Source organism: Mesocricetus auratus, unplaced genomic scaffold (genome assembly GCF_017639785.1).
Source record: "Mesocricetus auratus isolate SY011 unplaced genomic scaffold, BCM_Maur_2.0 Super-Scaffold_100676, whole genome shotgun sequence".
Taxonomy (NCBI): Eukaryota; Metazoa; Chordata; class Mammalia; order Rodentia; family Cricetidae; genus Mesocricetus; species Mesocricetus auratus.
In genome coordinates, this window is record NW_024429266.1 from 174,218,000 (window position 1) to 174,231,332 (window position 13,333).

General features: G+C 50.8%; 1 protein-coding gene across 11 annotated transcripts in view; it reads right to left on the bottom strand.

Annotated features, from left to right (window-relative positions):
- Window positions 1–13,333, bottom strand: part of Atp2b2 (ATPase plasma membrane Ca2+ transporting 2) — a 295,835-nt gene that overhangs the window by 97,042 nt on the left and 185,460 nt on the right. For all 11 annotated transcript variants that reach the window (XM_013110372.2, XM_013110370.2, XM_040738220.1 and 8 more), the window contains one exon: window positions 9,700–10,213. In XM_013110372.2, the coding sequence (XP_012965826.1) occupies window positions 9,700–9,898 (199 nt within the window). In that variant the 5' untranslated portion in view covers window positions 9,899–10,213. The remainder of the gene's footprint in view (window positions 1–9,699; window positions 10,214–13,333) is intronic.

Here is a 13,333-nt window from a genome sequence, read left to right on the forward strand (position 1 = left end):
ACTCCGGGGGTGCCCTGGCTCTCATTTGGATTTCTGGCGGGTGCCCAGTGAGCTTGGGATCACCTTAGCCTCTTTGCAGCCCAAGTGTTTTGTTTCAGCATCCATATCTACTCATATTCTTACTAAAACATTTAAAGTGTATTTTACTTATTTCTGTGTTTGCACATATGTATGTGTATGAATACACGTGTGCCACAGCATGTGTATGGAGATCAGAGGACACCTTGCTGGAGTCTGTTCTCTCTTTTACCATTTGGGTCCTGGGGACTGAACTCAGGTCATCAGGCTTGGCTGCAAGAGCCATCTTGACCATTTGACTGGATGGTCTGGAGTTTCCAGTCTATCTTGAATCTCCATTCATCTCTGTACATTATCTGTGTGACCCCAGGCAGCTGCCTCAGTTTCCCTGTTTATAAAAATGGGATGCTTGAACGTAACTGCGAGGATTCAAGGAGACAGATGCGTCAGGCTGTCAGGCCACATGAAACACCTCGCTTGCTTGCTTACTGGGAATGACTGCAGCGTCTCTTTCCTGGCCCAAGCCCCAGGCAAGCCCATTCTGTATTCCGTTCTTCCTCATCTGTGACTCTGTCCACGCTGGACCACCGTGTTCCACAGCAACTGCTCACACTCACTCTTCCGTGCAGTTCTCCCGACCCCCACGTCAGAAATGACAGCTCTTGCCTCTTAACCCTCTGAGGAATATCCAAAGCTGTCTCTCAGAGGGACAGGTCTTCCACTCATCAACCTTTTGGGGCTACCTGGGTAGACCACAGGGATTTGTGGGGAACTCTTTTTTAGACAGAGGTGCTCAGGGCTATAAATAACTGTCCGAAACCATGGCAGGGGCCAGGACTGACTAGGTGGAGTAAGGTAACCACTGAGAGGCGAGGGGCCTGTTTGGGTAACTCATCTGCCCTACCCAGGCTTCTCAGGTGACAGGTGCCCATAGGGAGGCAGTTTCAGCTGTCCTGAGCCACACCTGACCCCATGGGACCCAGGCTGGTCTTAGAACTGAAATACCACTAATGTTAGAGCTGGTTCAAACACTAAGCACCATTTCTTGTCCCTTAGCCCATATGATAGATGTAGAAACTGAGGCCCAGGGAGAGGAAGTAAATGAAAATTAAGGCTCAGGCCTTTGGACTTTCAGGAACTAAGGAATTCTTGTCAGGGGACACCCGTGTGCTGGCTCACTACAAAGCCAGCTGGCTAGGACAGGGCCATGCTCTGGTTTGAATTTTCAATGTGTTCCATGTTGGAAACCCGAAAGGTGTAGCCAACCGAGCTCTGCCCTCAAGAGCAGAGCAGCACTGTGGTGGTTCTGGCTGGTTGCAGTGTGTTAGATTTAGTAACTATGGGTGCAGGACAGTCAGTGTAGGGGAGAGTTCTGAGGAAGGATGGGCTGAGCCCTTTCCTCCTCTCTCCGTCCCTTCCTCTGGCTCTCATCCCTTCTGCCATCTTCCCCAGGACATCGAATTGCTCTAGATGTGGGTCCCTGGCCTTGACTTTTAACCCCCCAAACTATTAGGAATACACTCTATGAGATGCCACTCAGCGTCACCACACAAGACAGGGATGCAGGGGGCGGGGGCTACAGTGGAGTGGGAAGTCCAGTGTCCCAGCCACGTGCTATCCTGTCTTCTGGGTGCTTGTTGAAACCCTGGAGCACGAGGGAACCTGGCACGAGAACCGCTCCCCGAATTCTCATTTCTTTGGTTCATCCAGCCCCTGCAGATGGGCTTGCCGTGGACTCCACCCTTAGGGAGCTTGTGGTCCTCCTCACACTCACACAGGCAGGACAGGCCTAAGTAGCCTCACCCCAGGTGATGGTCTGAACACACGGTACAAACAAACCAACTGCATCAGTTGCTCTTTCTTTGCTGTGACAAAATATCCTGGCAAAAGCAATTTAAGGGAGAAAGGGTTTGTTTGGCTCATAGTTCAAGGAGGATGCAGGCCATCATGGAGGGGAACTGGAGTTACAATAGGAAAAATTGGTTACATTGTATCCAGTCGAGAAGCAGAGAGTAATGAAAGCCTGTGCTCAGATCTCTTCCTCCTTTTTATACAGTCCAGGATCCCAGCCCAGGGAATGGTGCCATCCACAGTGGGCAAGTCTCCCTTAATAAACAAGTTATATATATATATATATATATATATGAATACTTATAATAAACAAGACACATACACACACAAAATATAACCACCCACCCCCCCATAGGCATGCCCAGAAAACTGTCCACTAGATGCTTCTGGGCCTTATCAAATTGACAGTTGAGATTCACCATTTATCACATTAATTAATCTCAGACTTTCTTCCTATGGCTGGGTAGGCAATGCCTCCCTATCCTTTGAGCCCAGCTCAGAGGAAGCCTCTCCCAATTTTGACCCTCCCTAGGCAGCATCAGTGCTCCTCTCATTGCTGTCATTCCTGTTTGTCACATTCAGAAGCCCGGTAGCATTGGAGATACATGTTAATGGAGAGGCTCTGAGCCCCAGTTTCCTCCTATGTCAGCTGGGATGGGAACAGTTCCTGGTTCCCAAGGGAAGACAGCAGAACACAAAGGCACAGAGGCTGGCACACTACAGGTAAGTGTGCTATAACTAGTCTATGGTGTTACAGCTGTGGTCGGTTCCCTGATGGAAAAAGAACTGCTCCTAGACCAGAGTGATGGAGCAAGCATAGCTTACAGCCCACTGTGGCTACCTTTGGGATATTTAGGAGGTTGGAAGAAGGATATCTGGGAAGGATTCTGCCTCCTCTGCATCCTTCCCACTGGCTGGACCAAAGCCCTGACTGTCTGTGGCTTCCAGACTGCCTACAAACTCTCATGCTAGTTTCTGTCTCAATTACCCTGACCTTGGACCAGAAGTGGGTATCCATGAAGGCTGCTGGCCTTCAGCATCCCAGGTGCAGTCATGTGACACACACATATTTCTCTGTTCCCTAGGGAACATTTGGAAGCTATCTCAGATCTCTTTACAGAAGATGAGGCAGGGTCCAAACCTGCACATAGTAAGTATGCAACATACAGTGAGACTCAAAGCCAATGTTCTTCTCATTCATCCCATTTTTGAGCACATAGTAGGTGCTTGCTGTTTAGTGATTTTCTGTTTTGTTAAACAATGATAGTTTTGTTATGAGACTAAGATGACCCTTCCTCTCCATACTTCCCTTTTCTGTTGAGGCTGCTGGGAGCCATAACATTTGACCTGGATACAGCTGTTCACAGTCAGTGACTGACAGCTCCCTACCAGCTTTAAGATTTAGCATCTTCACTCAGTGGGTACCCCTAAAACAGGATCCCCTCGCTCAAACACTCCCCGTGTGACTGTGCTGCAAGCCCGGCTGTGCAGAGCATTGCTGAATGGCTGTCAAGGCCACCCATCCTGCTGAGGTCACCCGGAGCCTTCTGGTGAACCGCAGGGTGACCCTTTCTTAGAACGTTCTCTGCTCTCCCCGTCCAGCATGCCCTGTCCCGTAGAACAGTGTACCTGGGATGATCCTCAGCATGAACTCGTGGGATCCTGGACTTATTGATGATTAAGATGCTGTGTGGGCACCACTCTGGAGAGCTGCACCACTGATTCACCAGCGTCCGGATCAACCCACTTTTAAAGGACTTTTCTCCTTGGAAGGGGGTGTTTCAGGGAGGGTGTATATGCACTCCAAAGCAAATAGCAGGGTTTTTAAACCCGTGTGTTGTGCAAGATCACTTGTCTGCCAGGACTGGGTGTTGGTCCCTCACCACTAATTCAAGCCCTACATGTACCCTTAAGTCACATGGATATCACAGAGAATGGCAAGAGCTAATGCTGAGGTCACAGCCACCACGTGTCAGGTTCAGATCACACTGTGAATTTCTTTACTTCTTAGAGCAGTACCATGAAAGCCACACAGTCTCATTCCATGTTACAGATGAGGAAACTGAGGCCCAGTGACCACAGATGGACAGGAAGAGGAACCAAGATTTGGCTGTGATGCTCGCCAGTCTCCTCATTGCTGTGACACTTGTCACAGGCTGGAACATGCTGGCCACATTGGTGTTTCCCTGGTTCTTTGGGTGTGATTATAAAGGGACTGAGTTGCGCTGCTGAGTGGAGTTATGGTATAAGTGGTGTTCTGGGACCTTCCATGTCCCTTAGCTGCCCTCCATCTCTTCTTTCTGTGCAGGTTGAGCATTCCTTAGGAGCAAAGTTTTCCTCTCTCTGTGTGTAGCCTACGAGTCCCTGAGAGCCAAGGAGCTCATGTGGTTCTGTCTCTAGTCCCCTTTTAAACTTTATTGGTCTTGAAGAGACAGATTTGATCAGTTTGAGAGTGGCCATGTGACTACAGGTGGCCTAGTGAGAATCTCTTCTGGGATGTAAAGGGGTATAGTTATGAGGAAAATGATGCCTTTTGCTTCTCAGGAAACTGGTAATGAGAAGAGGGGCCTTGGCCTGAGTCTTCTGGGGTCCCCATTGCCTGCCTCTGAGATAAGGCCTACAAGGACAGCAGAAGTTAAGCAGAGCATGAGGGATAGACAACCTCCTGGACAGCCCTGGAGACAGTCATGCCTGGGGCTGACATGTCTGTGTGCAGACAGGAAATCTGGCAGAAGCCTATGTGCGATGACTGGTTGTCAACAGCAACTAACTAACTGTACAAGGAGATTCTATTTCTTTTTCATTAAGACATTGTCTCCTGAAGCCTAGGTTGGCCTTGGGCTCCTTATGTAGCCACGGATGACTTTGAACACCTGATTCTCCCGTCTCCACCTACAGAGTGCCGGATTACATAGGTGTGCACCACTACCCCTGATTTATGTGGTCCTGGGGATAGAACTCGAGCCTTGTGAAAGTCAGGTGAACACTCTACCAACCAAGATAATTTTTAAAGAAAACCTCTAAAAACGTCATGAGTGGCTGTCTCCCAGAGGTGGAAGGGGACCCAAACAGCACTTCACAGAAGAAATTAAATCCACAAAGGTCTCAAGTCCCCTCAGCAGGAGGACTGAGGTAGGGGCTGTCCTCCTCCCCTAGTCTTTCTCTCTTACCCCAGTGAGAAGGCAGCTAAACTTCTCAGCCTTAGAGACATTCCTGTGGGTCCTTCTCTTCTGAGCCTCACACCACATAGGGTTAAGAGCCCTGCACAGGAGCAGCAATCCTTCTAGACAGACCTCCATGGACCAGGGAGGTCTTGTCACCTGTCTCCAGTCTGTGGAGGAGTCCCCATGTGGAATCTGCATCCCAGAATCCCGTCTCATCTTGCCTGGGACCTGCTACATCTCTGCCTACCTTGGTTTCCCAGCTGACCCCTCAGGGGCCCCGTGTCCTACAGGGAGATGGCAGGCTCCACTCACTGCCCCGCCCCTTCTGGGTCCTCAGCTGTGGCAGATTCATCGATGGTTCTGGTTCTAAAACAGAAGAGCCTCTTCCCATCCCAATTCTCATGCACAGGCGTGCTCCATCTCCCGTGAACTGTCCCTCACCCTTTGCCCCTTGCCCCATGGTGTAGGTTGGCTTGGGAGTCATCTAAAATTAACTACAGGCTCCCCTTTACCACAGCAGCATGGTGTCAAGTTCCCAGTGCTGGCCTGGCCCCTTTGTTTCCTCATTCTTCCCACCAAGAGACACTCAGTGATAGACATCTGACAGCGACCTGTCCCAGGAACCCTTCCTGTGGGGCTGGGGAGGGAAGGGCGAGGGCTACAGAGCCTCATGTGACTCAGGGCCATGCTGGGCATGGGCAATCAGAGATACCTGTCTCATAAGTGACACAAAGTAGTCCATGTCCTTTCTCCAGGTCCCAGCTCCATCCCTTGCAGGGAGGGGCACCATGGAACGACTGCCTCTCTCTCCCTCACCCCTTCTTCTCTCTACGGACACTGGTTAAACTGCGGTTCACTGTACCAGGTGTGGGGAGACCCTGGGAAACAATACAAGCTTCTACTCCAGGCCGGGGCCACCAACACTGCTCCCCCCACTTTCCACCTCCTCAGAGAGTATATATACTCTTCTCTGGGGTCTTATCTGTTCCCGTAACTGCAGGGCCATGTGTGCTTCTTTTACAAAACACTCAGTATGGCAAGAGCAAAGGTGACCTGCGTCTCCTCAGCTGCTTCAGTGACTTATGGAAGCAAGTGGCCGCCAGCGGCTGCTGTCACCCCTATCCACAGATCAGGCATCAGGACTTCCACCAAACTCTCTGGGTGTCCCTTGAAGAGAAAGCCACGCAGGATCGAATCCCTACCATCCCAGGCCGGAAAGAGTGTGGAAAAAGAAGGATGGGCAGGAGGACAGGGGAGGGCGTTTCCCAGCAGTGGGCTCGGAACTGAGTGCAGAGGGGCAGAGGGCACGCTGGGCTCATGGTAGGTCTCTAAAGTCAGGCCTCTGGATAGACAACCCAGTACTGCTGGCCACAGGAGTTGAGTCCCGTCTGTTGCTGCAAGTGGCGCTGCAGGCAGAGTCACGCCTCGGGAGGCCTCAGACCCTATCTGTCACTCAGAGAGCTTTCTGCCTAAATTTAGCTGGATGAGTGGAGACTGCTGAATGCAGGGCTGGAGCCAGCTCTCTGGTCTCTACAGCAGATGAATGGCGGCAGGGGGGGGGGAAGGGGGTCCTAATGGCCAGTGTGAGTCTCCATCTGGACCGGCACAGTTCAGATCATTCAGCTTCTGAATTAGAGGCTGAGGCTGGCGCGCGCGGGGGGGGGCTGTTGGGTTAAACACTTCTTTAGATCACAAGTTCCACTGCAGTGGGGCAGATGCTGCGCCTGAGACAGCAGGGAGAAAAGTGTTAGGGAGCCCAGTCACGCTTATGCCTGGTCCACCAGGGAGTGCCCTGGGTGTGATAGTGCACCCGTCTGATTGGTAGTGGTGGCCTCCACATGTCTGCAGAATGGGCTAACTGCTTTCAGAAACACACGTATGGGGGCACCACAGAATACTAGCGATGGATCCAAAGAATTGTATAGTGTCCTGTAGGGAGAACATGACTTCTTCCATAATGACAAGGACAATAAAAGCCGTTGCTGCTGGGTACCTAGAAACTGGGTACTTGGTTTGTGACATTCAGTGTGACTGGACTGTGTCTTCTGAGCTATTTCACATTATCCTCACTATTATCATTAACTCCACCATGGAGACAAGAAAACAGGCAGAGAGGCTGAAACACATGGCCAGAGTCCTACAGCTGGAGAGTGGCAGAGCTGGGATTTGAACCCAGATCCTCTACATCTGGATATTTGCAACAGTCTACCCCCTTGCCCTTCCCCATATTTCCATCTCTCCTGACACTCTGGAAGAACTTTCTAGAAACCAATGTAGCAGGATTGGTTATTCCAGTGGTGAGTTTCATGCCTCAGAGCTCTTTCTTCCTAGAGATCTCAAGTCCAGAGAAGCCCAGAGGCACAGGGCTGACTGGGCAACACACAGAGAAAAACAGTTTCTCATTTACACCTGGAACTGAAGCTCTCACCACGTTCTGTGTCTGGATTTTTGCAAGAAGCAGTATTCTGTGCCATGCTACACATATTCCAGTCTCTTGCTTCCATAGCCAAACCCAAACATCTCCTCCAGGAAGCCTTCCTGTCCACTTGCTTCACCTCTCCTGGGAGCATCAGAATGCAGTATTTCTCTCTCTCTCTCTCTCTCTCTCTCTCTCTCTCTCTCTCTCTCTCTCTCTCTCTCTCTCTGTCTCTGTCCTTGTGTTACAGTTATCTGCTGTGTGGTTGCTCAGCTATTGAGAGGGCTCCCTGTGGACTGGGAACTCAGTGGACACATCTCAGGGTGTCACTGGGCAGACATTCAGCCTTCTTTGGTGGCAAGCACTAGGCTGGGTGCTGGGTGCACAGAGAAAGGAGGCCGAGCCCCTCTCCTCAGGGTCACACTCGCTTCCCCGGCAGCAGTGCAGAGCAGATGACTGGGAGTCGTTCTGCTCATGCTAGAACTTGGTCATGCATAGCCCCATGCTCTGGAGTCCTGAGAGCTTGACTAGCAGCAGTGGGGTTGTTAATCTGGGATCTGTACCTGTTGGAGACCCTGAAGTAGTGAGCCACATCTGGTTTTGATATCAGCTCTTTGCATGGGGAGAGGATCACAGCTTCCATCTACTCCCCCCCAGAACTAGGGTCTAGTGACATTTAAAGCAACATTCAGGTCCCCCCATTCAAAGACAAAGGCCGTTCAGGCTTCTCTGCCTCCTGGCAGGCCAGATACCTGCTGGATGGCAGGTGAACATGGACCACTGTGCCAGAAATTGGCTGGTTGGACATGGGGGCAGGATGCAGTATCCCCAAGAAGAATCCTCACCCTTCCTAGGGCCCCACATGGCTGTTTTCAAATTTACAGCCAGAACAGATGTTTCCTTTATTCTCTCTTCCCACTGAATCATGCTGCCAGGCTCAGCTGATGGGCAAGGTATCAGTGAGGGCAGATAGAATGAGAAGAGCCAGCCTTCTCCAGCTTCTCCTTCTGGAGGGAAGACCAAAGACACTCAGTAGTCTCTGGGAAACAGCAAGGTACTGGTATGTGACATCAGCCTATCATGAACTCCACAAAGCACTTTCAGCACCAATGGCCCAGGGATGATGTCTAGTAGTGTCCAGCTATGGACACAGGACTTAGGGGACAGATTTCTCCAAACCTAGTTGCCACCCCTATCCCAGACTGCATTCTTTACTTCAAGGAGTAATTGCTATCTAGCTAGAAAAATCATATTTGCTACTTATTGAGCATCTACTGTGTGCCCATTTACATTAATTTCTGTACAGGAAGCACTGGCTTCATATTGCAGAGGAAGAGGCCGAGGCTCAGGGCAGCCATTGCCCCAGATTACAGGCCAGGGAGAGTCATGGCAGAGACAACCACCTGCTCCTCTGGCTTTGTGTAGAGAAAGGTTCCCACATGGCCATAGCAGGTAACTAGCAGCAGAGTAGGAATGGAGCCCCAGCAGGGCTGGGCTCTCTACTCAGGGGAAATGCCCCATCTCTAGCCGCCTCTGGAAAGACTGGAGCAGCAGAGTGCTTCTCACTAGAAGCCCCAGGCCTGCTCTCTTTGCAAACTTGTAAGACAGCCCTCCTCCTCTCCAGGGCAGAACCTACAAAGACACCCATCATCTCGTCCATAATGGCCTGTGATTGGCTCCCCAGACCATTCTCTCCAGAGTCCCAGCGATCTTCAGATCTATTTAGAGTCTAGATTTGGGACTGCGAGCTTGAGGTGGGGCATGCTGTGACAACTGGAGTCGGCTGCCTGTCTGCAGTGCTGTGGGTCCATGCCCCAGACAGCCAGCTGGAGGGCACCTGGCATGGTGGACAGATGTGGGCTAGAGGTTGAACTTTACGGTACAACCACAGTGTGGAAACCATGCTGTATCTAGACACGAGTGAGCAGGACATGGCTCCTTATTCAGTCCCCTCCAGTCATCCTACTGCCCCGCCTCAAAGCCAGAGATGGCAATGGCTCCCCTTCAGGCTGACTTGTCACCTTTCTCGAGTACAGCCCTTTCCCAATTGTCTTACTGTCCTTTTCCCTGCAAGTGACATGCACCAGATGTGACCTGTGATGAGATTCAACCTCCCTGCAGGAATGCAGCTAGACTCTGAAGGCATTAGCATTTCAGCCCACTTTGGAGACATCCCCACTATTAGATTTCAAGAATGCAGGCCCTGGGGCCAACTCCGCAGCAGACTGGGTTTAAATCTTCCACACTTACCTTCAACAGGCGAGGTTTTGAGGCGCCGGCAGATGGCTTCAGTATCCCCATATGTCTCCTTGATCTTGACCACGGCCTCGGTTCCCCGCAGCTCCATGAGGGAGCGCAGCTCCTCCATGGTGCATCCAAACTCGCCTCCATGGCTCGACTCATTTCTTTGGTTTTTGGAGTAAAAGTCGCTGTTGGTCATATCACCCATATTTATTGAAGTCTCTGCTCAGGCTGGGCCTGGGGGTCAGCACTGGAAAAGGGACTTCTGGGTGATGGCTGTGTGTGGCTATCCTCAGTACACCCTCACTAGAGGGTAGTAGCTCCAGGTGGCTGACTCCGTGTCCCAGAAGGTGGTGATGGCTGAGGTGGGCTGGCAACAGCACTGGAGAGCTCTGAGGAGTGTCCCCAGGAGTGGGGTGAGGTCCAGGGCCCAGAGAGGCTCAGGGTTGCTGACCCAGGAGTCTCCATTCATCGGGGCCCATGCTGTTCCCTGGGGCTGGCATCTACATGGTCGGGAAAGTTCCTGTGGAGACAATCACAGAGTGGGTGATCAGGATTAGACATTGAAGTCCCATGGGACAGGTGCTTAGGAGGATCAAGGAACAGGTGTTGATACACCATCCTCAGGAATCATTGAACACACACCCATGTTCTTCACCACACATATCTGGCTCAACTTCTCCTCAATACACCTGCATGCTGTCAACCCAATGGTTACAGTGCTATTCCAGTATTAAGGCATAGCCTGGGAATACTTCAGGACACACGTTAACCCCACATGACACATTGACTTCCCACACATACCCTGGGGTGCAAATGCCCTCTTGCCAAGCACAGCCCAGATGCTATACAACACACCAACTGGTCTCTTGGTGCCCATCCCACTGCCATATACATACCAACACGGTGTTCCATTTCATGTCACCCTGATAGAGACACTTTTCATGCATGCTGTCACACACTGTCACATCTCTAGAAATATAACTGAATGTGCCCTCAAACACACACAGCTTTTCTGTTTCCTTTTCTCTGACTGGCCCTATATGTTTACGAAAGCTGTTGGCCCACACAATCTGGGACACAACTCATCTCTCCACGAGTTCCTGATGCCTCTCCTGCAATACTCCCTCTCAAAGGCCCCATCACCGTCCTCCAGATATTCATGAGGCTGTCCTTGAGCCCAGAGCTTTGGTACCCCGCAAGATCTGGGATCCACAGAGCCCTCACCTGAAGCCCGACCAGTCAGCACCAAGGACAGCAGCCAGCAGCCCACAGGTTCCTCAGGAAGCAGGGAGGAGGGAGTTACTTCTCCCTGCTGTCCAGGCTACCCATGCAGGAGTGCAGTGGCTGTGGGCTGCCAGGAAGAGAATCCAATCCGTCAGGACACCCAACACCAGCAGCAGAGGCCCCAGCAAGCGTTGGGTGACAAAGGGCCCCAGCTGAGCTCAGTTGAGCCTGGCATGGGGATCAACCCCTCCCATCACCCACAGCCAGCGGGCCATCCTGAGTGGGCAGTGAAGAGCATGGGATGAAAGAAGGAAGAAAGGCCTGGGCATCACTCCACCCTCTACCTGTCTGACTTTTCCCCTTCACAGGCTTCTTCCCCACATTTCAGAGGCACCTGTATCAGGTTGGTGTGTTTCATTTTCTCAGTGGGAAGCCCCAGGCAGGGAAGGGAGCTTGTCCAGAAATGAGGCAAGAGAGGGTGGAGGAGCCTATAGGACATGCTATCCTTCCCCCTCCTTCCTTGGGAATGCTCTCCCAGAAGTTCTGGGTGGGATGGACTGTTCAGGCAGACACTGGAAGGAGTTACCTGTTTGTGGGGTCTCTCCTGCATCCTGGCTGAGGCATCCTGTGCCAGCCTTCAGGAGGCACTTCTAACTGGGATTGGAAATGCAGCATGGCTTAGGGTTACTGGGACCAACAGGTCTCCTATGACACAGAGCATGGCGTGGACACAATGCCCCAAGGGGAGACCTGGGCACCAGGGAAACAATGCATGCCTGGAGCTTCCCTTCAGAGCAGAGGTGGTCTTGCAGTGGCACCATCCTGAGCTCATGAGGTCTGACTCACCACAGGAACAGCTGAGGTGGAGGCAAACTCTGTACATGAATAGAAACAATAATCTCTTTTCCCTCATTTTTTTGAGACAGATTATCCCCAGACTTGCTATGCACCTGAGGATGACCTTGACTTTGAACTCTGAATCCTTCTGCCTCGACCTCAAAAGTGTTAGGGTTTCATGTAGGCTCCACCACACAAGCCCTTTCCCCTCCATTTCTTAAACAAGTGTATGTTTCTTAAACATATATGAGATGCCATGCTAAGAGGTTTCTGTACATATAGTATCACATGTGAGGGCTGTGGGTGCAGGTCAGCAGTATAACTCTGGGATCCATCCCTGGTGACACACACACACACACACACACACACACACACACACACACACACACACACCCCATACAGCATCATCTGCTAGGAATTAAGTTCCAAGAATGCAGACAGTGTATTTCATGTATTGCTACGGCTAGAATGCTATCTTAGTATCCATCCTGTACAATATGGATAAATGAATGAAATAAAAAGCAATGAATATCTCATTGAGGTATTTGTTTTTTCTTTTTGAGACAGTAACTCTTGTAAGCTGTCCTCCAATGACCTTGAACTGATCCTCTAGTCTTTACCTCCCAGATGCTGGCAGTACAGGCATGCTCCACTCACTCAGATTCCCATTGGGTCTTTACAACTCCATAGGGTGGATATTATAATTAATCCCATTTTACTGACAAAAAGAACTGAAGAAATTTATCACACAGAGGGGGTATGTTAGGGAATTTTAAACTTTGGACTGTGACTCACCATTCCATAGGAAGGGCCTGGCCAAGTATGTTCTAGTGTGTTGAGCCTCTTTGGGAAGTGCTGGCATCTGAGACTCAGGCTTACTATGCTTTCCAAGGCTACAAGAGATTTCAGGTCCTCACCAGGATCCCAAACCCAGCATACATCATCTGTAAGAGGTGTGGGGGACTCTCTCCAAGCACAAGGTTGGAGGAGGCCTGGGCCCAACACAGGTAGGAGACAGGAGCTTGTGTGTTGAGTAACACACTTCCTACTACAGACTGTCTTGTGGAAGTCCAAGAAAATAGGAGAAAAACCCCAGGAAAAAAAAGGCAGCGTGACTTGTAAGACAAAGATCAAATGAGGTGGAGTATCTTGGACCCTTGTTGGTGTCGGTAGATGTAAGGTGGTCTGAGCTCAGGGTAGGTAGACCCCTTGCTAGAGGGAGTGGGTGATTAGAAGCCTTTTAGAGTGGGTTTTACCTTCTCAGGGATAAGCGGTAACCTGATATCACACAGACTTTTTGTATTTGCAACCGGAAGGCCTTGGTCCAGGCAACAGGGTGGGTAGGAGAAGGCAGAGGCAGGCCCATCTTCGTGACCTCTGGCCTGCCTGATGCTTAGTGGCAGAAAGAGCACTGTGGACTTAAGCTCTTCTGTGATTTGCATGTGATACCACACCATGGAAAGCCATTTAGTAGGCATTCATTAGATTCTAGACACCTTAGTATATTACATGAATATCATCTCAGAGATAACATGATGTATAAGAGAAGTGGCTCTGGAAACTTCCAGGCGTTGGTTCA